Below are 26,239 nucleotides of genomic sequence, written 5' to 3'. Positions count from 1 at the left end.
AATGATGGATGAAGGTGCAGTGCAGAAAACAGTGGTGATGATGCATGGAAATGCTGTGAAGGAAGCAGTGATGAGAATGGATGAAGGTGCAGAGCAGGAAGCAGTGATGATGATGGATGAAGGTGCAGTGCAGAAAGCAGTGATGATGATGGATGGACATGCTGTAAATGGAGCAGTGGTGATAATGGATAAAGGTGCAGAGCAGGAAGCAGTGATGATGATGGATGAAGGTGCAGAGCAGGAAGCAGTGATGATGATGGATGAAGGTGCAGAGCAGGAAGCAGTGATGATGATGGATGAAGGTGTAGTGCAGGAAGCTGTGGTGATAATGGATGAAGGTGCAGTGCAGGAAACAGTGATGATAATGCATGTACATGCTGTGAATGAAGCAGTGATGATGATGGATGAAGTTGCAGTGCAGGAAGAAATGATGATGATGCATGGACATGCTGTGAATGAAGCAGTGATGATGATGGATGAAGGTGCAGAGCAGGAAGCAGTGATGATGATGGATGAAGGTGCAGCGCAGAAAACAGTGGTGATGATGCATGGACATGCTGTGAATGAAGCAGTGATGATGATGGATGAAGGTGCAGAGCAGGAAGCAGTGGTGATAATGGATGAAGGTGCAGTGCAGGAAGCAGTAATGATGATGGATGAAGGTGCAGAGCAGGAAGCAGTAATGATGATGGATGAAGGTGCAGAGCAGGAAGCAGTGATGATGATGGATGAAGGTGCAGAGCAGGAAGCAGTGATAATGATGATGGATGAAAGTGCAGAGCAGGAAGCAGTGGTAATGATGCATGGACATGCTGTGAATGAAGCAGTGATGATGATGGATGAAGGTGCAGAGCAGGAAGCAGTGATGATAATGGATGAAGGTGCAGAGCAGGAAGCAGTGGTGATGATGGATGAAGGTGCAGAGCAGGAAGCAGTGATGATGATGATGGATGAAGGTGCAGCGCAGAAAACAGTGGTAATGATGCATGGACATGCTGTGAATGAAGCAGTGATGATGATGGATGAAGGTGCAGTGCAGGAAGCAGTGATGATGATGGATGAAGGTGCAGTGCAGGAAGCAGTGATGATGATGGATGAAGGTGCAGAGCAGGAAGCAGTGGTGATGATGGATGAAGGTGCAGTGCAGGAAGCAGTGATGATGATGATGGATGAAGTTGCAGTGCAGGAAGCAGTGATGATGATGGATGAAGTTGCAGTGCAGGAAGCAGTGATGATGATGGATGAAGGTGCAGAGCAGGAAGCAGTGATGATGATGATGAATGAAGGTGCAGCGCAGAAAACAGTGGTAATGATGCATGGACATGCTGTGAATGAAGCAGTGATGATGATGGATGAAGGTGCAGTGCAGGAAGCAGTGATGATGATGGATGAAGGTGCAGTGCAGGAAGCAGTGATGATGATGGATGAAGGTGCAGAGCAGGAAGCAGTGGTGATGATGGATGAAGGTGCAGAGCAGGAAGCAGTGGTGATGATGGATGAAGGTGCAGTGCAGGAAGCAGTGGTGATGATGGATGAAGGTGCAGTGCAGGAAGCAGTGATGATGATGGATGAAGGTGCAGAGCAGGAAGCAGTGATGATGATGGATGAAGGTGCAGAGCAGGAAGCAGTGGTGATGATGGATGAAGGTGCAGAGCAGGAAGCAGTGGTGATGATGGATGAAGGTGCAGAGCAGGAAGCAGTGATGATGATGGATGAAGGTGCAGAGCAGGAAGCAGTGGTGATGATGGATGAAGGTGCAGAGCAGGAAGCAGTGGTGATGATGCATGAAGGTGCAGTGCAGGAAGCAGTGGTGATGATGGATGAAGGTGCAGTGCAGGAAGCAGTGATGATGATGGATGAAGGTGCAGTGCAGGAAGCAGTGGTGATGATGGATGAAGGTGCAGTGCAGGAAGCAGTGATGATGATGGATGAAGGTGCAGAGCAGGAAGCAGTGATGATAATGGATGAAGGTGCAGAGCAGGAAGCAGTGGTGATGATGGATGAAGGTGCAGCGCAGAAAACAGTGGTGATGATGCATGGACATGCTGTGAACGAAGCAGTGATGATGATGGATGAAGGTGCAGAGCAGGAAGCAGTGATGATGATGGATGAAGGTGCAGAGCAGGAAGCAGTGATGATGATGGATGAAGGTGCAGTGCAGGAAGCAGTGATGATGATGATGGATGAAGGTGCAGTGCAGGAAGCAGTGACGATGATGGATGAAGGTGCAGAGCAGGAAGCAGTGATGATGATGGATGAAGGTGCAGAGCAGGAAGCAGTGGTGATGATGGATGAAGGTGCAGTGCAGGAAGCAGTGATGATGATGATGGATGAAGGTGCAGATCAGGAAGCAGTGGTGATGACGCATGGAGATGCCGGAGCAGTGCAGATGCTGATGTAGGCGCCGTACAGGAAGCTGCGCTCTCTGATGTCACACACCCCGCGGCCGCTGACTGGCCGGCATACATGACTGCACTGAGCTCTGAGCTGAGCTGTGCGATCACTGACAGAGGCGGCAGCATCCGCAGCAGGAGCTCTGACGTCACGGCTGTGGCTCCGGGGCGGCACTGCGGCCAGAGGCTGCTGACAAAGGGACGGATAGCTGCGGGACTCGGCGAGAAGGTAAGAGAGGGGAACCGGGGGCGGGGAGGGCGGGGGAACAACGTGACATCCGCACACACTGCCTCATGTGACCCGAGCAGACACCGAGTAAACACCGCGGCGGCTGCGGGCATTGTGTGCCCGGGAGGGGGGATCCATGTGTGTGGGCAGGAGAAGGGGCAGCACTGCACGGGCATTGGGGGGAGAGGGCAGAAATCTGAGTCTCATGTCTAAAACCATATGAATAAATAATCACTGATGAGGGGGATGGGCTATGCTTCCACCAATATTCCCCCAGCCAAACCAGTGGTTGACTTGTCACCTGCCTGACATCTCTCCATGGGGGTGAATGCAGGAAGAATTATCCATAAGGGAAAACTGCTCCTACATGGCCACCTCTTGTGCTGTATGTACTGAGGCTCAGGACTCAGAGGCACATATTCCTCACAGTCACTGCTGTAGGACAATCACAAGATCGCCAATAATGTCTGATTAATTATTTATTATCGATGAGCCGAGGACGCTGCCATCTGCACAAAGCTCCACGTGATATTGAGACCGGGCAGAGAGTGGCGATACGTAAGGTCCAGGGTGGTCACAACGTTGGTTCAGGATCCACATGCGGCTCGTGGGTTTCTATAAGTGTCCACAGTTCATTGCGTTTCCGCTGATTGATGAGCACAAGACCGGTCTACGTTCTGGTGGCTGCTGACATGCCATTTCCTGTAGGAAGAGTAGAAGGCGCAGTATAATAGGGTAGAAGCTGTATTACAGGACACCGGACAATGTCTGATCCATTTGTGGGCACTACTGTGGGATTGGAATGGCTATGGGATGTCACTTGGATCACTAAAGCTTTAAATAGCCGTCGACTACCAAACCCTCTTTCGGGTGACAGCTATTCCTCCTAACCTCAGCCCGCCCCCCATACAAATGCATCCTCACCCCCAAGCGTGCATCTGTTCAGAACGAGCGAGGGCGGAATAATTCACTGTCAGACATCTTTACCGGCGACCTATCTCTCCTTATTGGGCATGTTGAAGGCCATAAGCCTGATTCTTCTTTCCCCCGACATCTGCCGTTGGTGAAGAGATGGGAGGCCCCCATACACATTAGATGGTTGTCTGGTCTTCTTGAAACCAGCAGGTTCAGCCGGTTTTCCGGGGAGAGTAAAAAAAAAAGAAAAAAAAAGGGGTGGGCCAGAACTTGCCTTTCTGATGTTTCTTTGGTGTTTCCCCCCCCATGTGCCAGTGTTGACGATCATGCAAAAGGTGTTTGGGACAAAATTGACCCAACATATCTGCCCAGCTTTGTGGTTACCAGTGTGTTTTTTTAGCTTAATCCTTACCCCCTGCAAGTGAAATGTAGTATTATTTGTTGGTCCACCAAATTGGAAGCCGCTCCTTAAGGGGGTTGTCTCATCTGAGACAATGGGGGCATATGCCCCCATTGTCTGATAGGTGTGGGTCCCAGCGGTGGGATCGGAGGTGATCCGGTGGGATATCAAGAACGGAGTGGACCAAAGTGGTGGCTGGAGGACTCCGGTCAGGCCACCACCAAATGCTTTCCCCATAGAAGTGAATTGGACCTCACCGCACATGACCGGCCACCGCTCTATTCACTTCTATGGGCCCGGCTATTTTCAGCAGCCCCATAGAAATGAATGGAAGGCGGCTGCACGTGCGCAGTGCGCCCTCCACCACTTTCGGGGCTCCGTTTAGGAGATAGGTGCAGGTCCCAGCGGTGGGACCTGCACCTATCAGACAATGGGGACATATGCTAGCGATATGCCCCCGTTGTCTGTGATGAGACAACCCCTTTAAAGAGAATAACAGTCCAATGCAAAGGGCAGGCAGCATGTTATAGAGCAGGAGGAGCTGAGCAGATTAGTATATCTAGTTTTCTACAGTTTTCTACACTTCTGCTCTTATGCTTAGGAGTCATGTGGGTGGTCCTATCAGTCACCGGCGTGCGCTGAGTGGTACCCCCCGCATGAGTTGTGAGCATAAGAAGAGCTGAGGTTTAAAGGGAGCCAGTCAGCAGCTATAAGTAGGGACTGGGAAGGGCTTCGTATACACAGCATCGGACTGACCCACCAGAGTACCAGAGGATCCTCTGAGGGCCCAGGCTCTGATACCACAGTGGGCCCCAAAGGCCTAGTAGAAATAAGCCCATTTGGAGCTGTCTTGGAAGCCAGTCACGTACCACTAGGGTCTATTTCTTTGACTCAAAACCTATTAGACTTTATTGATAATATACGGGTTGGGCCCCAAGAATAATTTCCTCTGGTGGGAACAAGGAAGCCCAGTCCGACACTGTGTATACACACTTAAGGCTCCATTCACACGTCCGCAATTCTGTTCCGCATTTTGCGGACCCATTCATTTCTATGGGGCCACACACGATGTGCTGTCCGGATCCAGAAATGCGGATCCGCACTTCTGGGTCCGCAATTCCGTTCCGGAAAAAAATAGAACGTCCTATTCTTGTCCGCAATTGCGGACAAGATTAGGCATTTTCTATTATAGTGCCGGCAATGTGCGGTCTGCAAAATGCGGAACGCACATTGCCGATGTCTGTGTTTTGTGGATCTGCAAAACATACGGATGTGTGAATGGACCCTAAAGGGGTTGTCCTGTTTTTTTCATATTGATGGCCTATCCTCAGGACATGCAGGCCATAGACTTCTATTATGACGGAATGAGTAACGGAATGCCTCTAAAGGCATTCAGTCATAGAATTGCGATATGGTCCGTGGTGACGGAATCCATAACACAATTCACAATATGAAATTCTCTCATCCCTAGTCATTAATATCAGATCGGCGGGGGTCCGACACTCGGCCCTCCGCCAATCAGCTGTTTGAGGAGACGGCATGAGCTGAGGATAGGTCATCAATATGAAAAAGCCCGGACAACCCCTTTAAGATAATGCTGTCATTCACTACTGATAAGACGACTTCCGTCTACAGCTGAGACCTGAGGATAGGTCATCATCAGTATTAGCGCCTCCTGCTCTATAACATGCTGCCTGCAGATTACACTGCATTTTCCTTAAAGGGATCCACAGTAGTTTAATGCGCACGTTTGCAACCATGCGATATTTCATGCCATGTTAGCCCATGGAATTGCCTATCTACATGTGTGTGTCCAAGATTTTGAGGAGGTAGCCTTCATCCTTTATAGCAGGGATGCCCAACCTGCAGCCCTCCAGCTGTTGCAAAACTACAGCCTACAGCTATTAGGGTATGCTGGTAGTTGTAGTTTTGCAACAGCTGGAGGGCCGCAGGTTGGGCATCCCTGCTTTATAGGATAGAAGTCTATATTGAAACAAAACAAGTCTTTTCCCCATGGATATTGTAGATCGTCTCTAAGGAAAAAAGAAATACACCCATATTCACAACAGGAAGCAGCTTAGTCATAAATGTCAGAAGTGGATGAAGGCGAGCGCAGGGCGAGCGCAGGAAACCTCTAATGGTATCATTTTATCTTTTTCTTCTCTGGGGCTATATGCTGTCTGCAACCAGGGTAAACCTATTTCAGATGTGTCTGGGAGAGACGGGGCTTTTTATGTGGCAGCCATTATATATATGGATGGCGGACCTGCCGTATGAACGCACAGTGGCATCTGTCCCTTTATGAGCAGGACTGTGGCATTGGAAATGAAATTCCATGATGTTTACCTGTAAATTCATCAGCAGAGTGCAAGCTGTATTCTTCCAGTCTATATTGTGTCCTACAATACAGCGGGCACGAGATATCATAAGATATAATGGTGGTCCTGATGAGACTTTTGGTCCCACCCTCCCCATGACTGGCAGGTTTCATTCCTATGCGTAACAGAAAAGAAAACTGCCAGGGGCGAGGAGGGCAGGTCCAAAAGTCTCATCGGGCCGCTGAAAACAGCACAGCAGAGGGGACAGGTTCCTTAAAGGGAACCTGTAAAGGCAGTCCATGAGGCAGACTTTCATATCTACACCAGCTACACCCAGCGTAGATGTGAATGATCATTTCCGTCAGTTTCTGGCGTGAATTATAGTAAATCCATCAAGTCACATGAGGCCACGCCCCCTCCCACTATGTCCCACTGGCTTTCCGTTGCCCCTTTTAAAAAGTGTCTAGAGAAGTGAAAAGTCGCAAATTGAAGTAGGGAATTGGTTTTTTGTTTTTGTTTTTTGCTTTTTTTCTACTTTTTTATTTGTGTTTTTATTTAACAAATAAGAAATATAATGACAGCAAGTAGTAGAGCGAAGAGCTCAAAATTACATAAAAGTCACACTTGTGAAAGCACTGGAACAAGTGTATCCATACTGTATCCAGTCATCAAGATATATCACATGATGATCAAATCAAAATAATAAAAGACAGAAAAGACAACTTACATTCCCCATGTAATAACAATTCTGGAGGATTTCTTATGACTCTATGATGTGTCATACCTTTATTATTCCTGCTAGAATTACCAGCAGTTTGCATTGAAGGTCCAGGATTCATTCATAACCTCTAGAAGTTATGAAGGGGAATGCAAGTAGTTACTAAAACAGACATGTCAGGAGAGGTGACAGGTCCTCCTTAAAGGGGTTGTCCAGGTTCAGAGCTGAACCCTGACTTGTCCTCCTTTTCACCCGTCCGGCCCCTCTGAGATGAGCATTGGAGCATTTCAAGCTCAGATGCTCTCCCTTGCCCTGCGCTGAATCGCAAGGGCTTTTTCATTAGATCTTGTGAAGTACTGGGTCTCTGCTAGGCAGAGGCTTCCGCCTAGCAGTGAGCCCGGTGACGTCACCGGCACTAATGGGCGGGCTTTAGCAATGCTAAAGCTAGGGCAGCACTAAAGCCCACCCATTAGTGCCGGTGACATCAACGATAACACTGCTAGGCGGAAGCCTCCACCTAGCAGTGTAAAATGTAAACAAACAGCCCTTGCCCTACGCAATACAGCGCAGGGCAAGGAAGAGCATCGGAGCATGAAACGCTCAGATGCTCATCTCAGAGGGGCTGCCTGGGTGAAAAAGGGGATATGTCCGGGTTCAGCTCCAAACCAGACAACCTCTTAAAATATTATGTTTTTTTAATTTGGATGTTTTTTCCCCGTCTTTTATTATTCTGATTTGATTATGATGTGATTTACTTCTAGCAGGAATAATAAAGAAATGCTACAATACAGAGTCATAAAAATAGATCCTCCAGAATTGTTTTTAATAAGGGAATTAATGCTAGTAGTTGGTAAAACAGATCGCGTGGGAACATGTTTTCCCGTCCTGAACTCTGCTCCTGAAATGGAACCTCATGGTATTACAATGATTTATAATACCGTGTGTTCCTGCCTGACTTCCGCTGTAATGAACTGTACTGACATAATGCTGTCTGTACCAATCATTACAGCGGAAGTCGGGCAGAGACACACAGCTCCTGCACTACAGGAGCAGAGTTCGAAATGGGAAATCACACTCCCCCATTGAGCGCGTTTCCCGCAGTCAACTCACTCATCTGAAACTGGCCTAGGGGTAAGTTTTGCTTCCCCCATGATGACTTGGTTCACGTTTTACCCTGGGTTCACACCTGAGCGTTCGCGATTGTGTGCTCTGTATGCGCGATTGTACCGGTGTTTGCAATCGCGCATACAGAGACAAGCAAACGCCCATTGTCGCACGTTCCCGAAAGTCTATGTACGGGAACGCGCGACAAAACGCCCCAAAGAAGCTCAAGAACTTTTTTAAGCGTAGGGCGTTTTTCAGCGCGTTCAAACGCGCTGTAAAACGCTCAAGTGTGAACCAGGGCCATAGGGAAGCATTGGTTTTCATGTGTTGAGCGTTTTACAGCGCGTTTGAACGCGCTGTAAAACGCTCAGGTGTGAACCCAGCGTTAGGCCTCTTTCACACGGGCGTTGCGTGGGAGGGAATGCGGGTGCGTCGCGGGAAAATGCGTTTTAAAGCATTTTGCACGCGCATGAGAAACATCGGCATGTTTGGTACCCAGACCCGAACCCGGACTTCTTCACAAAAGTCATGGACCATGTGATGAGCGCAGTGACATCACCAAAGGTCCTTTTCCTCCCAGGTCATCAAAGAAGAAGAAAGAAGACGAGCGCGAACAAATGGATGAGATGAGTTTAATTATTATTATATTTTTTTTTTTAACCCCTCCATCCCTATTTTACTTAGCATTCTGTATTAAGAATGCTATTATTTTTCTTTATAACCATGTTATAAGGGAAAATAATAATGATCGGGTCCCCATCCCGATTGTCACCTAAAAACCATGCGTTAAATATCGCACCGCATCCGCACTTGCTTGCGATTTTCACGCAGTCCCATTCACTTCTATGTGAAAAATGCACAATATAGAGCTTGCTGCGATTTTCACGCAACGCACAAGTGATGCTTTAAAATCACTGCTCATGTGCACAGCTCATAGAAATGAATGGGTCCGGATTCAGTGTTCACCTCACGCATTGCACCTGCGCGGAAAACTCGCCCGTGTGAAAGAGGCCTAAGTGTCTTGTCTTTCTAGTCAATAATCTGTCATTCTGCAGTTCTGATCAGGCCTCTGGAGCAGATTTTTTGGCTGAATGCCCACTTTTTTTTTATTAATAATGTTCTTGCTGTATATAACTTTTTGTTATCTTCAATTAAATACAATATTTAGGGTTACTGGACTTTTGAATGAAAAGATGCAGTTGCTTTAAAATAATTAAAGGGTCCTATCCCTTCTATAAACTGACATGGCATAGTGACATGTCAGAAGTTTACATCAGTTGTGCTGAGACTCCACACCCATCGCTATAACAAAGGGCAGAAGAGCTCAGCTCAGAGCTGCACCCCTTCCATTCTCCTCCGTTCTCCTTGCAGGGATCAGCATGTGATGCACAATTCTTTAGGCCCATAGGCACACGCTGGCTGTGTATGCTCATGTTTATAAGTAAGTCACTTGCTCTGTTGCTTCAGACATTACACATCTCCAGGCAGCTGCTGACTCTGGAGTATAAAAATGTCACGTGTAACGTATTAGAACATAACCATGGACATTCACATTCCCTTGTATAGTATCCGAGGTGCACTCACACAGTCAGAAACAACTCAGGGTAGCAATCAGCAGTTTCGCTACATAGAAAGAACCATAATCAAAAATATGATCATGAAAGTTATGGTTATTAATTACATACACAGTAGACTAAACTTGACTTGTGTGCGCACAAAGTGCTCCATACACATTACACAGGCTGACCATCTAATGCGTATGGGGGCCTGTGACCATAAATGTCGGTGGAAAGGAGGATTGGGCATGTTGCCTTTTTTTTCCCTTGGGAGCCACGCCGCCGTCGTCAGAAAGGGTCTGGCATAGCCTTTTCCCCACTCCACGTTGAAGTAATGCATGCTTATGGGGACATCGAGGAAACAAGCTTTCAGCTGCTAGCAAATGTGAATAGGTTTTAAAAATTGATGGCCTGTTCTCATGTTAGATCGGTGAGGTCAAACTCCTGGGGTCCCTGCTGATCAGTTGGGACTCAGCGACCCCTTCACACAGCCGATCGAGGGGGGGGGGGAGTCAAACCCAACCTCTAATGATGACGGCGTAGCCTGAGAAATGGCCAACCCATGTAATGTCCAGCACATTAGTACTATAGTATTTTTAGCATTAGAATTTTTGACAGAAATAACATGCTGGATGTAAACCAGTCAGTATCGGCGGCTTTGCTGTGGCTGAAGTGTCAGGGTGACCTGCTACTTACCTTACAGACAGTTCGGGTCAGATCTGCTATAAGAGTATATGTCACAGAATGTGTGATTTTCATTTTTTTTTTTTTTTTTTTTTTTTACTGCTTGTGCCCCCATTTACACACAGAGATAATTGATTTTAGATCCACACAGATGAATTCTTAAAGGTGTTGTGCCAAGTTTAGAATAGGTGATAACTAACTGATCACTGGGGTTCTGACTGCAGGGACCCCCACCCATTCTGAGAACAGGGGTCTTTTCCCCTGTTGTAATAGAGCAGCAGGTTGGGCATGCGCTCTGCCGCTCCAGTCATCTTCTTTGGGCCTGCCGGAGATGGCCAAGTAAAGCACTTGGCTATTTCCGGCATTCCATAAAGAATGAGTGGAGCAGCAGGGCACATCAGATCGGGGAACAGGACCCCTGTTCTCGGGATTGGTGCGGGTCCCAGCTATCAGACCCCCAGCGATCAGTTAGATATCCCCTATCCTGTGGATAGAATAATTGTGGAGAATCTCTTCTTAGAAGTTTGCTTTGTAGTGTTCCTCTGTTTTTCCTTCTAGAAATGTATTAATAAATTGTTAGCTGTGCATTACCATTTGAAGATGTGTCCCTGCACACTGACACAGAGTTCACAGAGGGGCATGTCAGTAGCAGTGAGAGGCCCTCTTTAATATGTACTGTTATTTTAGATACAGAATGTCATGTGTTCTCGATATAAACAGTGATAATACTAGATATAAATAGAGACATATTTGATAGAAAGAGTGACAAAGAGTCAAAATACTAGATATAGAATATGACAATTTGCGATGTAAAAAGTGACAATACTCAATCAATATAAAGAGTGATAATACTAGATATAAAGACTGCTAATACTGGATATAAACAGTGATAATACTGTGTATAAAATGTGATACTACTAGATATAAAATGTGACAATACTACGCTATGTATAAAATGTAATAATACTAGATATAACATGTGAGCATACTAGATAATAAAGTGATAATACTAGATATAAAATGTGATAATACTAAATAATATAGTGATAATACTAGATATAAAATGTGATAATACTAAATAATATAGTGATAATACTAGATATAAATAGAGACATATTTGATAGAAAGAGTGACAAAGAGTCATAATACTAGATATAGAATATGACAATTTGCGATGTAAAAAGTGACAATACTCAATCAATATAAAGAGTGATAATACTAGATATAAAGACTGCTAATACTGGATATAAAGAGTGATAATACTATGTATAAAATGTGATACTACTAGATATAAAATGTGACAATACTACGCTATGTATAAAATGTAATAATACTAGATATAAAATGTGAGCATACTAGATAATAAAGTGATAATAATACTACAATAATATTACAAATAATAATACCAGACAATAAAGTGATAATACTAGATACTAGAAAGATACTAATGATATAAAGAGTTACAATACTTGATATACAGAGTGATAATACTCAATATACTAGATGTTTTGAGTGGTAAACAGCTCTCATAATATATATATATATATGAAGAGAAAAGGATTTCTATAAATTTTCACGTTTTATTTTTGTTTCATACAAAGCTTTTTAATATGTGCTCCACACTAAAGCAGTTGAACAGCCATTTTAAGGGGATTATGGAGTAGGAAACATGGCACCATCTGCTGTCTTGTTCTTTCTTCTGGGACAGGACCCTTTTGTTTTCGTGACTCAGGGCGGACCCTGTCCTGCAACTCCTGCTCCTGAGCCTAAGATTTCACAGACGTCAGCATTGTCTGCGATTGGCTTGTCAGACCATAGTCAGGGTGACACTGCTGAGGCAGTGACATTGTAACCCTGGGCCTGACGGCAGCAGCGCCCTGTAAACATGGTCACATGACTAGCCACGTGGAGCCCAGGCTGAACATGGAGGGGGAGGGAAGGAGAACTGTTGTGCAAGTTACAGAGGCTGGGAAAATACACCAGCAAAAAAAAAAGCACTACTTGAAAAACAAAGAGCAGAAATCTTGTGAGCCCAAGACGAGACGCTGAAAGCAGCTCATATGCTGACATTATTCACATTTCTGATAAGAGGGAAATGTTTGCGCTCATATGGCGTACAATTTACGGCATTCACGTAATATGGCGGCACATGTAAGGTAAATGTCATTTATGTCTCTTTAGTATTTTAGGGGGAGTTCACATCACCGTTTTTTTCCGTTCTTCTGATCCATCAGAACAGAAAAATAAGGAAAAAAATGGATCCTGTAAAAACAAACAAACAGATCTCTTTATTTTTCGGTTCTTCTGACGGATCAGAAGAACGGAAAAAAAAACGGTGACGTGTACTCCCCCTTGGTTTATTTTTGGTAATAATATAATGGATGATAGTGGCTGTATGCACGGTGCGTGGCTCTGTTCACATGATTTATCCTGTGTTTATGGTGTTTTTGATGGCAAGAATAATGTAGTCTGCAGCAAAATACTTACAACTCCAAATACTGGAAACGCGACGGACCCTTATGTAATGCCTAATTCACACAGTCAGTGTGTGGTCAGTTATTTCCATCAGTTATTGTGAGCCAAAACCAGGAGTGGGTCAAAAACACAAACCAGGTGCAGATCTTTCCCTTATACGTTATGTCTGTGGAGGCTGCAGGCCTGGTTTTGGCTCACAATCACTGATGGAAAACACCGACCATCTGAATTATACCTTCATTCACACTGATCCGCAAATCCGTGGATACTGGCCGGGTGCATCCCGCACTATTCAAGGGCTCCATTGTCAAAATGCCTATTGTCCACAAAAAAGGACAAGAATAGGACATGTTTTATAATTTGTGGCACAGCTGCACAGATGACATCCGTTTGCAGAATGGGTCTGCATGCGATCCGCTAAAAATGCAGAATGGATGCTTAACGAAAATATGGTCGTGTGAATGAGGCCTAAGTCAATGGGATCTCTCCTGGATGTGCTTGAAAATTAGTTCGTCATGGCTTTTTTAATAATGGAAAATATGAAGGTGGTGTGACCAGAGCCTAAAGGGGTTCTCCAGGAAAACATAAATATATACAGGTACTTCTCAAAAAATTAGCATATTGTGATAAAGTTCATTATTTTCTGTAATGTACTGATAAACATTAGACTTTCATATATTTTAGAATCATTACACACCAACTGAAGTAGTTCAAGCCTTTTATTGTTTTAATATTGATGATTTTGGCATACAGCTCATGAAAACCCAAAATTCCTATCTCAAAAAATTAGCATATCATGAAAAGGTTCTCTAAACGAGCTATTAACCTAATCATCTGAATCAACTAATTAACTCTAAACACCTGCAAAAGATTCCTGAGGCTTTTAAAAACTCCCAGCCTGGTTCATTACTCAAAACCGCAATCATGGGTAAGACTGCCGACCTGACTGCTGTCCAGAAGGCCATCATTGACACCCTCAAGCAAGAGGGTAAGACACAGAAAGAAATTTCTGAATGAATAGGCTGTTCCCAGAGTGCTGTATCAAGGCACCTCAGTGGGAAGTCTGTGGGAAGGAAAAAGTGTGGCAGAAAACGCTGCACAACGAGAAGAGGTGACCGGACCCTGAGGAAGATTGTGGAGAAGGACCGATAACGTATAAGGGAAAGATCTGCACCTGGTTTGTGTTTTTGACCCACTCCTGGTTTTGGCTCACAATAACTGATGGAAATAACTGACCACACACTGACTGCGTGAATTAGGCATTACATAAGGGTCCGTCGCGTTTCCAGTATTTGTAGTTGTAAGGGTTACTTCTAGCTGCTGTCCATGCTGCACACGGCGGTTACTCTGGATATTAGCTGGTGGTCATAATAATGTGACTCTACGGTGTAACTTGTAAATGTAACTAACCCTTTAGACAAGTTTGTGTAAAAGTGTTCTAAATCCCCATGAAGCTCAGGTGCTTATTGCGATTTAGAATCAGTACACTCATACACCACCGCTGACCTGTCAGTGGTGTATGGGTTCCACTGTACTGGGGGAATAGGGGCCACAGCAAGCGATATACGTGACAAAGCACATATTGCTGCTCCTGCCTGTGCCCGTTCAACTTGGCTAAATCCTGGCATAGCACATTGGTGCAGGAAACTCTATGCAGAGCTTTTAGCTGAGTGGAGCAGGCACAGGCAGGAGCAACAGCGCCTGGATATTACAGCTTCAGGTTGTGTGGGTGATCACAAAGTACCTGCTAATTAAGAGATTACTGAATGCAAAATTCACAATCCAGGACATCAGTATAAACTTGTGTAGGCAGCCTAAGTACACAAGGGGCGCCATGTTTAGCTTTGGCATGCATTAGGGATTCCAGAACTTCCTCAGACACAGCTTGATTCACCAATTACACTGGGAATTTATTAGACAGCTTCCTGCTGATGATTACAATACATTCCTTTGATATTTTACAGCCTGAATAATGGAAAGGAACACGGTGTTATAACAGGTAAGAGCCTTTCCACCTCTTTATTTTCTGATGCCTTTACTTCTATTGGTAGATATAGAACAGCATTTACTCCCAGGTAAGGCTGCAGTAAAGGAGTATTTTAGCAATCGAGTATTCTACCAATTATTTTTACGATTAATCAAGTACTCTAATAAGAAAAAATGAATTAATAGACTGTTTTCCTTTATAAAAACTCATCAGACCCCTGCCATCATTTCCCAACACCCTTTGTTCCCACCTGTGTGATCAGCTCAAGTGCATCAGTTCCCCCCAGTGCCATCAGCTCCACTATCCCCCAGTGCCATCAGCTCCACTATCCCCCAGTGCCATCAGCTCCGTTCCCCCAGTGCTTTCAGCTACCCCCCAAGTGCCATTAGCTTGTCCCCCATTGCCAGTACTTACATTTCCTGTAGGGGCTCCACAGCTCCTCCATCTTCTCCTCGCGTTGCACTGCTGTCCTGACGTCACACAGCGTCGGGTCATAGTGCACGCATACGTTCGGTAGAGTCAATATTTTCTTTAGATCTTTTTGTTCTTCCAGAAGATATGCCGTCAGTGTCTGGCAGCGACTGTCTCCCCAATTACAACACAAACATGCTTGGCCAAACCGAACATGCATATGCCACAAGCCACTGATGAGCGACGGCAGAGGATGGGAGTGTAGTGTCCCCTATAGAGGATATGTCACTGTGGTCTCCCCAGACTGTCAGTTTGGTTCAGTGAAAAGGAGGACTCACCCTTTCTTCCCTGTAGTTGGAGTGCCTGCCTGATGGTTGTTTAGGGGTGCCTTTGATGTTTGTAGTTGTGTGGGTGCCTGAAAGGAGGTGTAGTAGGTGCAATACAACACAGTGTCCAGTGTGTGGTGTAGTAGGAGTCAGTAACCAGGCCAGGTTCAAAAAAACATTCCTTACTTGAATGCAAAATAGAAGTTGTAGTACATGGCGATGTGCAGGTCTAAAGATACGACTAGACAAGTCATTGCTGAGGTGTGTAGCGTGTCTTAACTTGTTATCCCTCCACAGCAACAGGGTCTGGAAAGCTTGACGCAGGTTATCTTGCTGACTGACTTCTCACCTGGTCATGCAGATTACCCAGTCTTCTCTTACTTCCTCTCTTGCTGTAGTAGAAGCAGAGTTTTCCACGGTGATCTGTTAGTCTCCAGATTCTTGAAGCTGGAGGCCTGAATAGAGGAGCACGTAGTGTCTGTTCTCTACCCCCGTCAAGCTCTCCCTCAGACCAACTAGAACTCTCTAGAGCTAAGGGTGGTGGCAGCCACCCCTTATCTACCTCCTAAGAGCTTTGAGCCAAGTCAATTAAATCTGGCTGTGCCTACCCCATGCTCAGACGTTACATTGCATAGAATAAAATTACATTATTGTACATAACATTTAAAAACATTTGCAGATACCCCCTGTACTGGGTACTGCACATGTGCATTACAGAGTCGTGAGAGATAGCTGTCGGCTGACAGCTATCAAATGTATATGGCTAGCTACATTTTGTAGTTTTGTCTGTGTGTGGTTTATCTATAGTTTCAACGTTTTCTGCATCACTGTACAGAAATTCTGGAGTGTAGCTGATTTCCTCAGTCTTTAGGCAACCATACACCTCCAAAAGCTGTCAGCCGATTGTTTGTTTGCCCGATAGCTATTTCTCCTGACCCCTCCATACACATGCATGCTGGTACTCGGCCAGGCATGCATTTGTTCTAAATAGGGAGAAGAAAATAATCCACTGCCAGACACCTCTAGCGGCAGCTCATCTCCCAACATCTGCTGTTCGGGGGTAAAGTCGGAGTACCTCCATACACATCAGGGGAGGTCATTTATCAAACAGAAATATGTCTAACTTAGGCGTAATTCTGGCGCAGAGGTCCTTTGTACCACAATCGGCGTCTTTTTCCCACTTACACCAGCTCTAAAAAAGTGGTCTGTTTTAGGCATAGAAAATGGTCTAACTGTAAGGCAGCTAGGAATCTGTTTTACATTTAGAAGTGGCCAGGGCCGGCGCCTCTTCATAACTCTGGTGGATCCACCGCCAGGTATAGGGGTTATTAAGACCGGCGTCTAAAATGTTAGTCTTAATAAATGTGCCCCTAGATGTTCAGCCTGGATTCGGCAAACATTAAGCTAATGTATATAGGCACAGTGTACCAATCAATAATAAAATAAAAACAACATCAGGGTACGCAGACCTTAAACATTATCACTTAGAAATTGGATATACAGAACCCGAAACAAAATCACTTAAAACTGGGGAACGCAGACCCCAAAACAGTGTCACTTACAAAAGAGTCTGCAGACCTTGAAACAATGTCACATATGAATGGGGTACACTTCAGCACATAAATAGAGCACCAATAAAGTCCAATGTCCGCTTAAAAAAAAGTGAAAAAAGAAATTACATGAATTGCAAGTTCATCCCCCCCCCCCCTCCCAAATACTTGTGCCAGTGCTCATCCAATTATCCACTAAGGGGCATCCTGTTCAAGAGTCTCTCTGCCTGTGTCTGATATCAATATCCTGTAGGAGCAGCCTACCCAGTCTCCCCCTCATCTGCTCCACCAAATACCACTCTGTCAAAGAGGCTGCATTATAGGTTGTATTTTTGAGTCTGACATAAATGTAACAATAAAGCTCCATTTCTGAAAAAGCCTCTTTTTATGTCTATCTTTGGATCGCATTGTATCTGAGCGCTCAATATGTAACAATTTTTTATTAGTTGTTCCACAATAGTGGGTTTTGTAGGCATCTCCATTAGCAGCCACCTCTGCAATATACATCTTTTGGTCACCATACAAATCGAGTGGAACAAACGGGGAAGAGACCTCCCCAAACCCTCCCCCTCCTCAAAATGAAATAGAATGAGTTTGGGCGTTAATTCTACTCTCTGCCCCCATATCTCTCTGACCATCCTCGCCACTCCCTCCCAGAGCTGCTTGCTCTTTGGACATGTCCAGAGCCCATGATAAAGGTCTGTATAACTCTTGCCATATTGAGGACAGTTTGTTATACGGTCAGGTCTATCTGGATGTGGGGGTATATTAAAACCAAAGATGGCTCTGTGTACAATTTGCAATTGAGTATGCCTCCAAGCTTCATTTAGAATATGACTTCTCACCCGCATCCATCCTTTTTGTATTTTCTGATCTATATTCCCATCTCCTAGCTGTTCAGCCCAGTTTTTCTCACTGCCTTTTCCCTTGGGTTCTTTTCTTTTGAATTCTTTAATAAACAGAAGAGACTGATACCTTACCCCCTCCCAGTTCCAGAATTCTATCTAGGGTGTTTTGGTTCACTTCTTTGTGTACTACTACAAGGTTTGATGGAATAGCTGCTTTAACCTGGGCAAGTTGGATAGTCTGGAAGGGGCGTAAAGCAACTTTAGCTATCAGCTCTTCACCATAGAGCCATCTAGGTTCCGAGTCGTGAAGCAGGTGTCGTGTGATCCCTTTAGATTTCCACTCTGCACACAGGCTATTGGTGTGTCCATGCATGAACTCTGGATTATTCCATAATGGAAGATGTTTAGATATTCTATAAGATAACCAGTACCGTCTCCTCAGTATTCTCCACGTTGCTATAGTATCTTTTATAAGTATAGACTGATCCACACAGGAAGGCACTGCAACCTAGCATGTAAGAGCGCCACTAAGGACCAGGGAGCACAGAAAGCAGAGTAATAACTGGTCCCATTAATCCAATCTGCTATAGGTCTAGCCATGCACGCCAAGTTATACCCTCTAATGTCTGGAAAGGCTACACCACACTGCTCTTTTGAAGCCATAAGCTTATGCAGTTTGATTCTGGGCCTAACACCGTAAAAGCTTTTGTTAACTTATTGACATATGTATGCTTTAGCAGTAAAGGAATAGTCTGTAGGGGGTATAGCAATTTGGTCATTAATGATAGTGGGAGGTCATGCCACTGTTTCAGTTCTCTCAGAATCTTAACAATCAATGGAGCATAATTTAGTCTATATATCCCCTCCAAGGTATTCCCTATTTTATTTCCAGATAGGTAATATAAGAGCTAGCTACTGGTATTCCTTCCACATCCGTGACTCATCCCCCATGGTGTTTACTTTGCATAAAAAGTACTTCACTTTTTGTTGATTCGGAGTCCTGAAAAGGACCCAAAGGCCCTTAATGCTTTTATTACTTTGGCCATATCTTTAATAGGGTCCGCTATGAATACTGCTATATTGTCAGAAAATAGTGCTAGCCGCAATGCCTGCTTACAACCGCCAGTCCTTCAAAGATATCTGGCGAGTCCAGGTATCTGGCCAGTGGCTCTATTTCCAGATCAAACAGTAAGTGGGACATAGGTCATCCTTGTCTGGTACCCTTCTGTAAGGGAAAAGGGTCAGATAGACACCCGCAGTACATATCTTAGCCTTATGTATAATCCTTTAAGAAAGTTTCGGAATAAACTTTAAAACCCATGGCGTCCAAGACTAGATCTAACTATTTCCAACTGACATTGTCAAACGCCTTTTCGGCATCTAATGTTACAATAGATGAGTTTCTCCCCAGATAGGCCGGTGATCTCGCGACCAACAGCGCCAGCAGTACCTTGCGAATATTAGTGACTGACGATCTACCCTTAACAAATCCCACCTGTCTAGAGGAGACCAACGTGGGAAGAATATCTGCTAGCCTATTGGCCAGTAATTTGGAAAGTATTTTCAGATCCTGATTTCTCAATTAGATTGGCCTATATTAAGATGGGTCTTCAGGATCCTTCTCCTCCTTGTGTAATGAAGGTAATGTACATTCCACAATGGAAGTGAATAGAGTGGTGAGTACTGGGACTATCTGAGCGCTCATTGCTTTATAAAAGTCAGAAGAATATCCATCTGGACCTGGAGCCTTTCCAGACAGAAAGGACTTCATAGTTGCCTGGATCTCCAGTGCTGTTATTAGGGCATTCAGAGAAGCAAGCTGTTCATCAGTAATCTTAGGCAAAGACAGTGCACCCAAGAATGCTCGTCCCTCCCTTTCATACCCCCCTCTAAGTAAAACCTAGCCATATAATCACTTAGTATGCCATTTATATCTTTGGGTCGGTGCTCCTTTGTCCCACCCCCCTCCTCCTACTGTTAATATGCGACATTGAGCGTCTACCCCTTGCAAGAAAATCCAGTTGTGTCCTCTATTTATGTCCAAACTTATGTAACTCAGCTTCAAGCCGAGCCCTCCCTATACTTTCGTTCCTGTCGGCCCATATGTCAAAGTCTCTCTGGGCCGAAACCCATTTCTCTTTAGTGACCTGGGTCTAAGCATACACCGTTCTCAAAACATTACTCGCCTTCTCGAAATTCGCCCTTGCTAGCTTCTTTATAGCCGAAACATATGCCATTAGGCGCCCTCTCAGGACAGCTTTTGTTGCTTCCCAGAACAGTGCGGGTGAGTGGATATGTTCCATGTTGCAATCTACTTACTCCATCCACCATCCCTGCATTCTTTTTTTAAAGTCCTCATCTTACAACAAAAAATTTGGGAACCTCCACATAAACTCTCTGCCTTTAGGGTGCTGATCTTCAAGGTCGAGAAGCAGAAGAGAGTGGTCTGATCTGACCATATCCCCAATAGCTATGTCTGATACTCTCTGGACAGCCACTAGAGACAAGAATATATAGTCTATACGGGACCAAGTATTATGTGCATGCAAGTAATGTGTGAATTCCTGCCCTTGGGGATGATGTAATCTCCAGCTATCTCTTAGGGACAGTGTGGTTACAAAGTCTGCTAAGCTATCATGGCTGCCCTTAGTTCTATCATGCGTTCTTTCTTCCTGTGTGTTCATAACCAGATTAAAGTCTCCACCGACTATTTTAGTCGGATGCATGTCATTGTAGTATTCCGGGGCACAGAGAGTCAAGAAATCCTTTCTGGCCTTGGTTTGGGGCATATACATTATATAAACTGAAATCCCCAAAAGGCCCAGAAATATGTATCCGCAACATCCTCCCTGCTTCGTCTGCTTCCACTGAATGTATAACATGAAAGGTGTCGTCCCATCAGTACCCCCGCCTTTCGTTCTACCGCTGCGGAACTGTATACTGATCCAACTCAAATCTTCTCCATTCCATGATAGTCTTCCTTCGGCAGATGGGTCTCCTGCAGGAGCGCGATATCTGCCTTCAACCTTTTAAGGTGGCGCAAAACTTTCATGCTCTTGTTCGGGGAGCGCAATGCCTTAACGTTCCAAGAGATAATTCTCATATTCTCCCTCTGCAGGAAGATCCATGTCCCATATTGGCGCTAAGCAAAGCTCTATACAAGAAACGCCTATCAGCAAGGTGTTACCTCCAAGCGCAGCAACTCCCCTGCTACTCAGTACCCATGACATGCCACAGTGACACCCCAAAACACGTGGAAACCAAAACTTTAAAAAAATAAAAAATGAAAAAACAGCAACTTGGACATATCTCCTTGCTGCATCAGTAGTAAAGCAACATATTTTACCTCCTTAACCGGAACCTAGAAAAGTGTCCATGTGACCTTCCAATGCAAAGTCTCTGTTTACTAGAACCCCATGGATATTTTGCTCCAATTGCGCCTTAGGATAAAGCTTGATATCGCTTTCCTCTGGCAGTCTTGAGGTGTTTCCCATTGAGAAGGCGTTGTGTTTTCGGCGATCTGAGACTTAGATGATGACCCTGAAGGAATACGGCCCCATTCCCTATGCCTAGATGACATATCAGTAGAAGTCATCTGTGGTTCAGTGGTCCCTTCCTCACTTTCTCTTCCTTCTGGGAGCAGTAAATAGGCCTCTGCTTCTCTTGGGTCTTCAAACTGCCAAAATGATCCATCCTGTTGCCGGATTTTCAATATGGCAGGATAAGCAAGTTGAAATCTAATCCCTTTCTTATGCATACCCAAGCAAACAGCACTAAAAGCTCTGCACTTCCTTGAGACTTCCGCCGAGTAGTCAGCAAATAGTAGCACTTTGACTCCTTGTAAGATCAGGGGTTCCCGCCAAATTCTGTAAGCCCTTCATATGTCTTCCTTATCTGAATAGTCTAGGTACTTGCAGATTACTTGCCTTGGCCTTTGGTTTATATTTGTAGAGGCCGTTGTAGGGAGTTCTCTCAGGGGGCCCCACACGGGGTGCTCTCTCCACTTTCCTCCTATCCGACAGACCCAGGGCCTGGGGCAATTCATTTTCAAACAAGTGGTGGAGATCTTTCGGCAGCACAGATTCAGGTATTTCTACCAATCTCAAGTTGCTTCCGCGAGACCTATTCTCCAGGTCGTCGACCCGATCATTTAGCCGATTAGCCAACTGGAACAGATCATGAAGTTTGGTTGTGACTTCGGCAGAATCTTCTTCCATGCACGCGACGTGCTGTTCCACTTCTAATAGCCTATGCTCATGTAGCTCAACCTCCTCCTGCAGCTTATTCAGTGCCGTTTGCAGTGTCGATGACAAGGACGCAATAATGTCCGGAGCTAATTGTTTTGCCACCTCTATGGCAAGTTGTTGTATATCCACATTTCCCCCTAAATTTTCAAATAGTTCCCCCTGCGAGTCCACTTGTCTGTTTTCTAGTGTTTCACCCTCCATGTGCTTTGGTGGGGAAGGTGGAGACGGCACCATCTTGAAGAGCGGAGGCCCTTTATGTCGGTAACTCGGCCCGAGGAGATAGATTTCTGCCCGCCCGAATTAAATAACGCTCCATACACTCTCAGGAGCCGGTAGTTGTTGACAATCTCCCGTCAATACAGGAGGATGTAGCGGAGCGGGCTACAATGCGATGAGCTGGTGTCCCTGCGCCCTCACATACCAGCGCCGAAACCTGAAGCCTCTATATGGGCGCATTTTAAAGTCTAAAGCCTGCAGCTGCACTTCTCCAAGTCCACATGACATCATACCTGTGAGGTGTGATATGGATGTTGTATGAATACAAACCACTAGTTGATCCACCAGAGCAGAGACAGGATGTTTTGCCATAGGGGCATGTACAGTCGGAGAGGATGCAGCCGTAGGTCTCTAACTGTAAACACTGATATCTTGTTGAGGTAAGCTATTAAAACTGTTACACAATTTTTGCTTATATAACACTTCTGGTAAAGTTCATCGAGTCTGACTGATTGCAACATAGAAGCAATCAGTCCACAGCTCATCTACAGATGCATACAGTTTTTAAAAGGGATGACCCAATAGGACTACTCCTGTCCATATGCTGTATCTAGGAATATGGATTACTGATTTCAAAGTTCCCCGTTTAGGAATACCGCTCGGTTAGCCAAAATCTCTCTGCTCCAGAGAATTCAATTTTACAATACATGTTCGACCATCTATTTCAATTAGCACCATGTAACACCACGTTTCTCCTGTAGTGGCCACTTAATCTATAGTTTTTGACATTTTTGCAGGTTTTTTATGTGCCCAGATGTTACTTTAATGGGGTTGTTGAATTTAGGGGGTCTTTCTGACTTTTTTCAGACTTAACCTCTTCCCCGACGCAGGGTACTGTGCTAAATGGAGGTACCATATGATTGTTCACAGAGTGCCTATGGCTCTATAAGGCATGCTCTATAAGGAAATGCGCATGCGCGAGACTTAGGGAATCGCGGCCACACTGCAGGCTGTCACTCTCAGGCAAGAGGGGACGGTTAGGGGGCATGTTTACCTTGACTTGAAGCAAGGAGGCCGCTGCCCCCTTGACTTCAAGCTGGCCGGCACTATAGCGCTGATGGAGAATAAAACTGAGTTTTTTTTAACTTGCGCAGCATCGGACAACAGGATGAAACATATGACTATTAACAGGCTGCGGGCTACTACGAGGTACTGCTGGCGTTTTTTGGCCGCTTGTAGATGAATTTTTAAGGTGACAGGTTCTCTTTAAATAAATATTTTTAAAGACTATAGATACCTTAGACATGGGGATTTTTTTTTTTTTTTTTTTTACACATGTTAGTGATTAGCATGAGTTAAAGAAAATCAGTCCACTATCTTCGTTCCTTCATTTCAGACCTCCTGATATTGATTTTGTAACCAGCTTCTAGATTGAGAGTGTTCTCATATGGAAATCCCCCTCTAATATAGGCTGTATGTGAGGCCAGTGTGTCCAGGATGCTGCTGTCTTCACTAGCTCCCATTTATAAGCACAGCTTTATTCCAGGACTCCTTTCCCCTTTTGCAGCCAATAATGCTGAGAAGTGTGTGATTTCCCTTTCCCTGCAGAGCTGTTGATGCTCTTCTTTTCTGTACACTTGTACACAGCCTTTGTGATTTTCCCCCTTTGTGTGTGCTTTCCTCCCTATCTACAGCCTGTGTACACTGCCCTCCTTGAGGGCTCTCCCTCTTTTCCACAGTCTGATTTGATATGTACCACATCCTTTCCCTTCCTGCTGCAATCTCTAACGCTTTGTGAAGGTAAGGGGAGAGCTGTCAAAAACAGAAGCAATACCCTGACAGATTTATTGTAGATTCAGTAGCACCAGCAGCAAGGTGAAGGAGTTATACACACTGTGCACAATCAGAATGGTAGAAAATATTTAATAAAGACTATTTTGAAAGTTGCTTATTTTTACATTTAGGAAGCAAATGAACTACAAAAAATCCATGCTAAGGTTGTCCAGGACTAGAAAAAGATGGCTGCTTTCTTCAAAAGACAGCCCACACATGTCTACAAGTTGTGTATGGTATTACAGATCAGGCCCATTCACTTCAGTGGAGCAAAGCTGCAATACCAGACAACCTGTGGACAGGTGTGGGGCAGTCTTTGGAAGAAATCAGCCATGTTTTTCTAATCCTGGACCTCCCCTTTTAGGGTCCATTCACATGTCCGCAAAATAAGTCTGCATCTGTTCCGCAATTTTGCATAACAGGTGCAGACCCATTCATTTTCAATGAGGCCGGAATGTGCTGTCCGCATTTGCGGATCCGCACTTCCGTTCCATAAAAAAAAATAGAACACGTCCTATTCTTGTTCACAATTGCGGACAAGAAAAGGCATTTTCTATGAGAGTGCCGGTGATGTGCAGTTCGCAAAATGCGTAACGCACATTGCCGGTGTCCGTGTTTTGCGGATCCACAAAACACATACGGACGTGTGAATGGACCCTAAATATAGTCTAGTGTGACTGAGGAAGCTGTTGTTGCTATACAGGTTACGCAGGCAGCATAGGTCCTCCCCCGTGGGTGCATTGTTTACATCTGACAGACTCACGCAGCAAGAACTTTGTCTTTCCACTTCGTCATACTGGTTATTTATTTTGTTAGTACATAGCTAGTCATTAACATTATCGAGAGGACAAGTCAGAGCTGTTCTGCATGCATTTTATCAGTCTGGTGCACAGGGTTGTGACCACACAGCCATATCATTTCTGAAACATGCAGTCATACTGATTAAGTACACCCAATAAAGGGAACATGAAACATGAAATTAAACCTGTATCATACACATCTACAACCTACAGCAAACTTGAAATATACTTTCAATAGAAGATTTATTTTTTTGTGGATATTTATTATTGCTCCATACATACTAGATAATCAGCATAATGTTTTTTTTATCATATTGAGGTAATAAAGAAATCTAAAATGGACTTTGCTTATCTATTTTTGTTAAATGTGTTGGCCCTCTATATATTTTACATAATTAAATATACATTAGTGCACTCATTAGGGTACTTTTACACTAGCGTTTTTATTTTCCGGTATTTAGTCCCGTCATAGTGGCTCAATACCGGGGAAAAAATTGACCAGTTTTATTCTAATGCATTCTGAATGGAGAGCATTCCGTTCAGAATGCATCAGTTCAGTCCCTCTTACGTTTTTTGGCCTCTGCATAACGGAAATGGGACGGATCAGTTTTGCAGCCCATAGACTTCTATTATGAAGGAATAAATAACGGAATGCCTCTAAAAGGCATTCCATCATAGAATTGCGTTATGGAATAGGACATGTGTTTAATCTCCTAGCAATAAGCTCCTCAATAGGATAGTTATAATTGACCTTCCCTACAATTTCTCCCATGGCAGGTAAAGAGGTACTTTTCCAACATTTAGCCACCAAAGTTCTGGTGACGGTAAGGATGTGTGATATAATGGTCACATCTGGCTTTGACAAGGGGTCTAGACCAGGGGCGGATTGGCAACTTAGAGTGGCCCTGGAAAAAAAACTAAAAGTGGCCCCATGTTGTAGGTGGGTTCAAACTGACATAAGACGGGCCAAAACAAGTAGTCGGGGACAACCGAAGTAGGCGCGGCCTGCAATACTGTAGTGCAGCACAGAATACTGCCCCAGCAGAACCAAGTACCACAGGACAGCACAAGATACTGCTTCCCTCACCATAGTATTCAACTGTATCACCATCATGAGGACAGTAATACAGTTGAGTTCAGAAGGACACCTGCAGCCGTTGAGCATCAGATCATTATGCACCTGGCCTGCGGCCATCAAGAGGGCTTGAGTGTCCCCCTGGACTTCGGCC

The 26,239-nt window shown here is 44.7% G+C and overlaps 1 protein-coding gene across 3 annotated transcripts in view; it reads left to right on the top strand.

Annotated features, from left to right (window-relative positions):
• Window positions 1-2,428: 2,428 nt before the first annotated feature.
• MOSPD1 (motile sperm domain containing 1) overlaps window positions 2,429-26,239 on the top strand; it is a 44,530-nt gene continuing 20,719 nt past the window's right edge. The window contains exons 1-2 of one of the 3 annotated variants that reach the window (XM_044268483.1): window positions 2,429-2,622; window positions 14,757-14,791. Coding sequence is in view for 1 of the 3 variants with exons in the window: in XM_044268482.1 (XP_044124417.1) it covers window positions 12,427-12,473; window positions 14,757-14,791 (82 nt within the window). In the remaining 2 variants the exon portion in view is untranslated. Of the gene's footprint in view, window positions 2,623-12,315; window positions 12,474-14,756; window positions 14,792-26,239 lie in introns of those variants that run through there. The other 2 variants (XM_044268482.1, XM_044268484.1) reach the window with 2 other exon arrangements.

The sequence above is a fragment of the Bufo gargarizans genome, chromosome 9 (genome assembly GCF_014858855.1).
Source record: "Bufo gargarizans isolate SCDJY-AF-19 chromosome 9, ASM1485885v1, whole genome shotgun sequence".
Lineage (NCBI taxonomy): Eukaryota > Metazoa > Chordata > Amphibia > Anura > Bufonidae > Bufo > Bufo gargarizans.
Note: the sequence above shows the minus strand (reverse complement) of the source record. Positions and strands in the feature narration are given on the sequence as shown.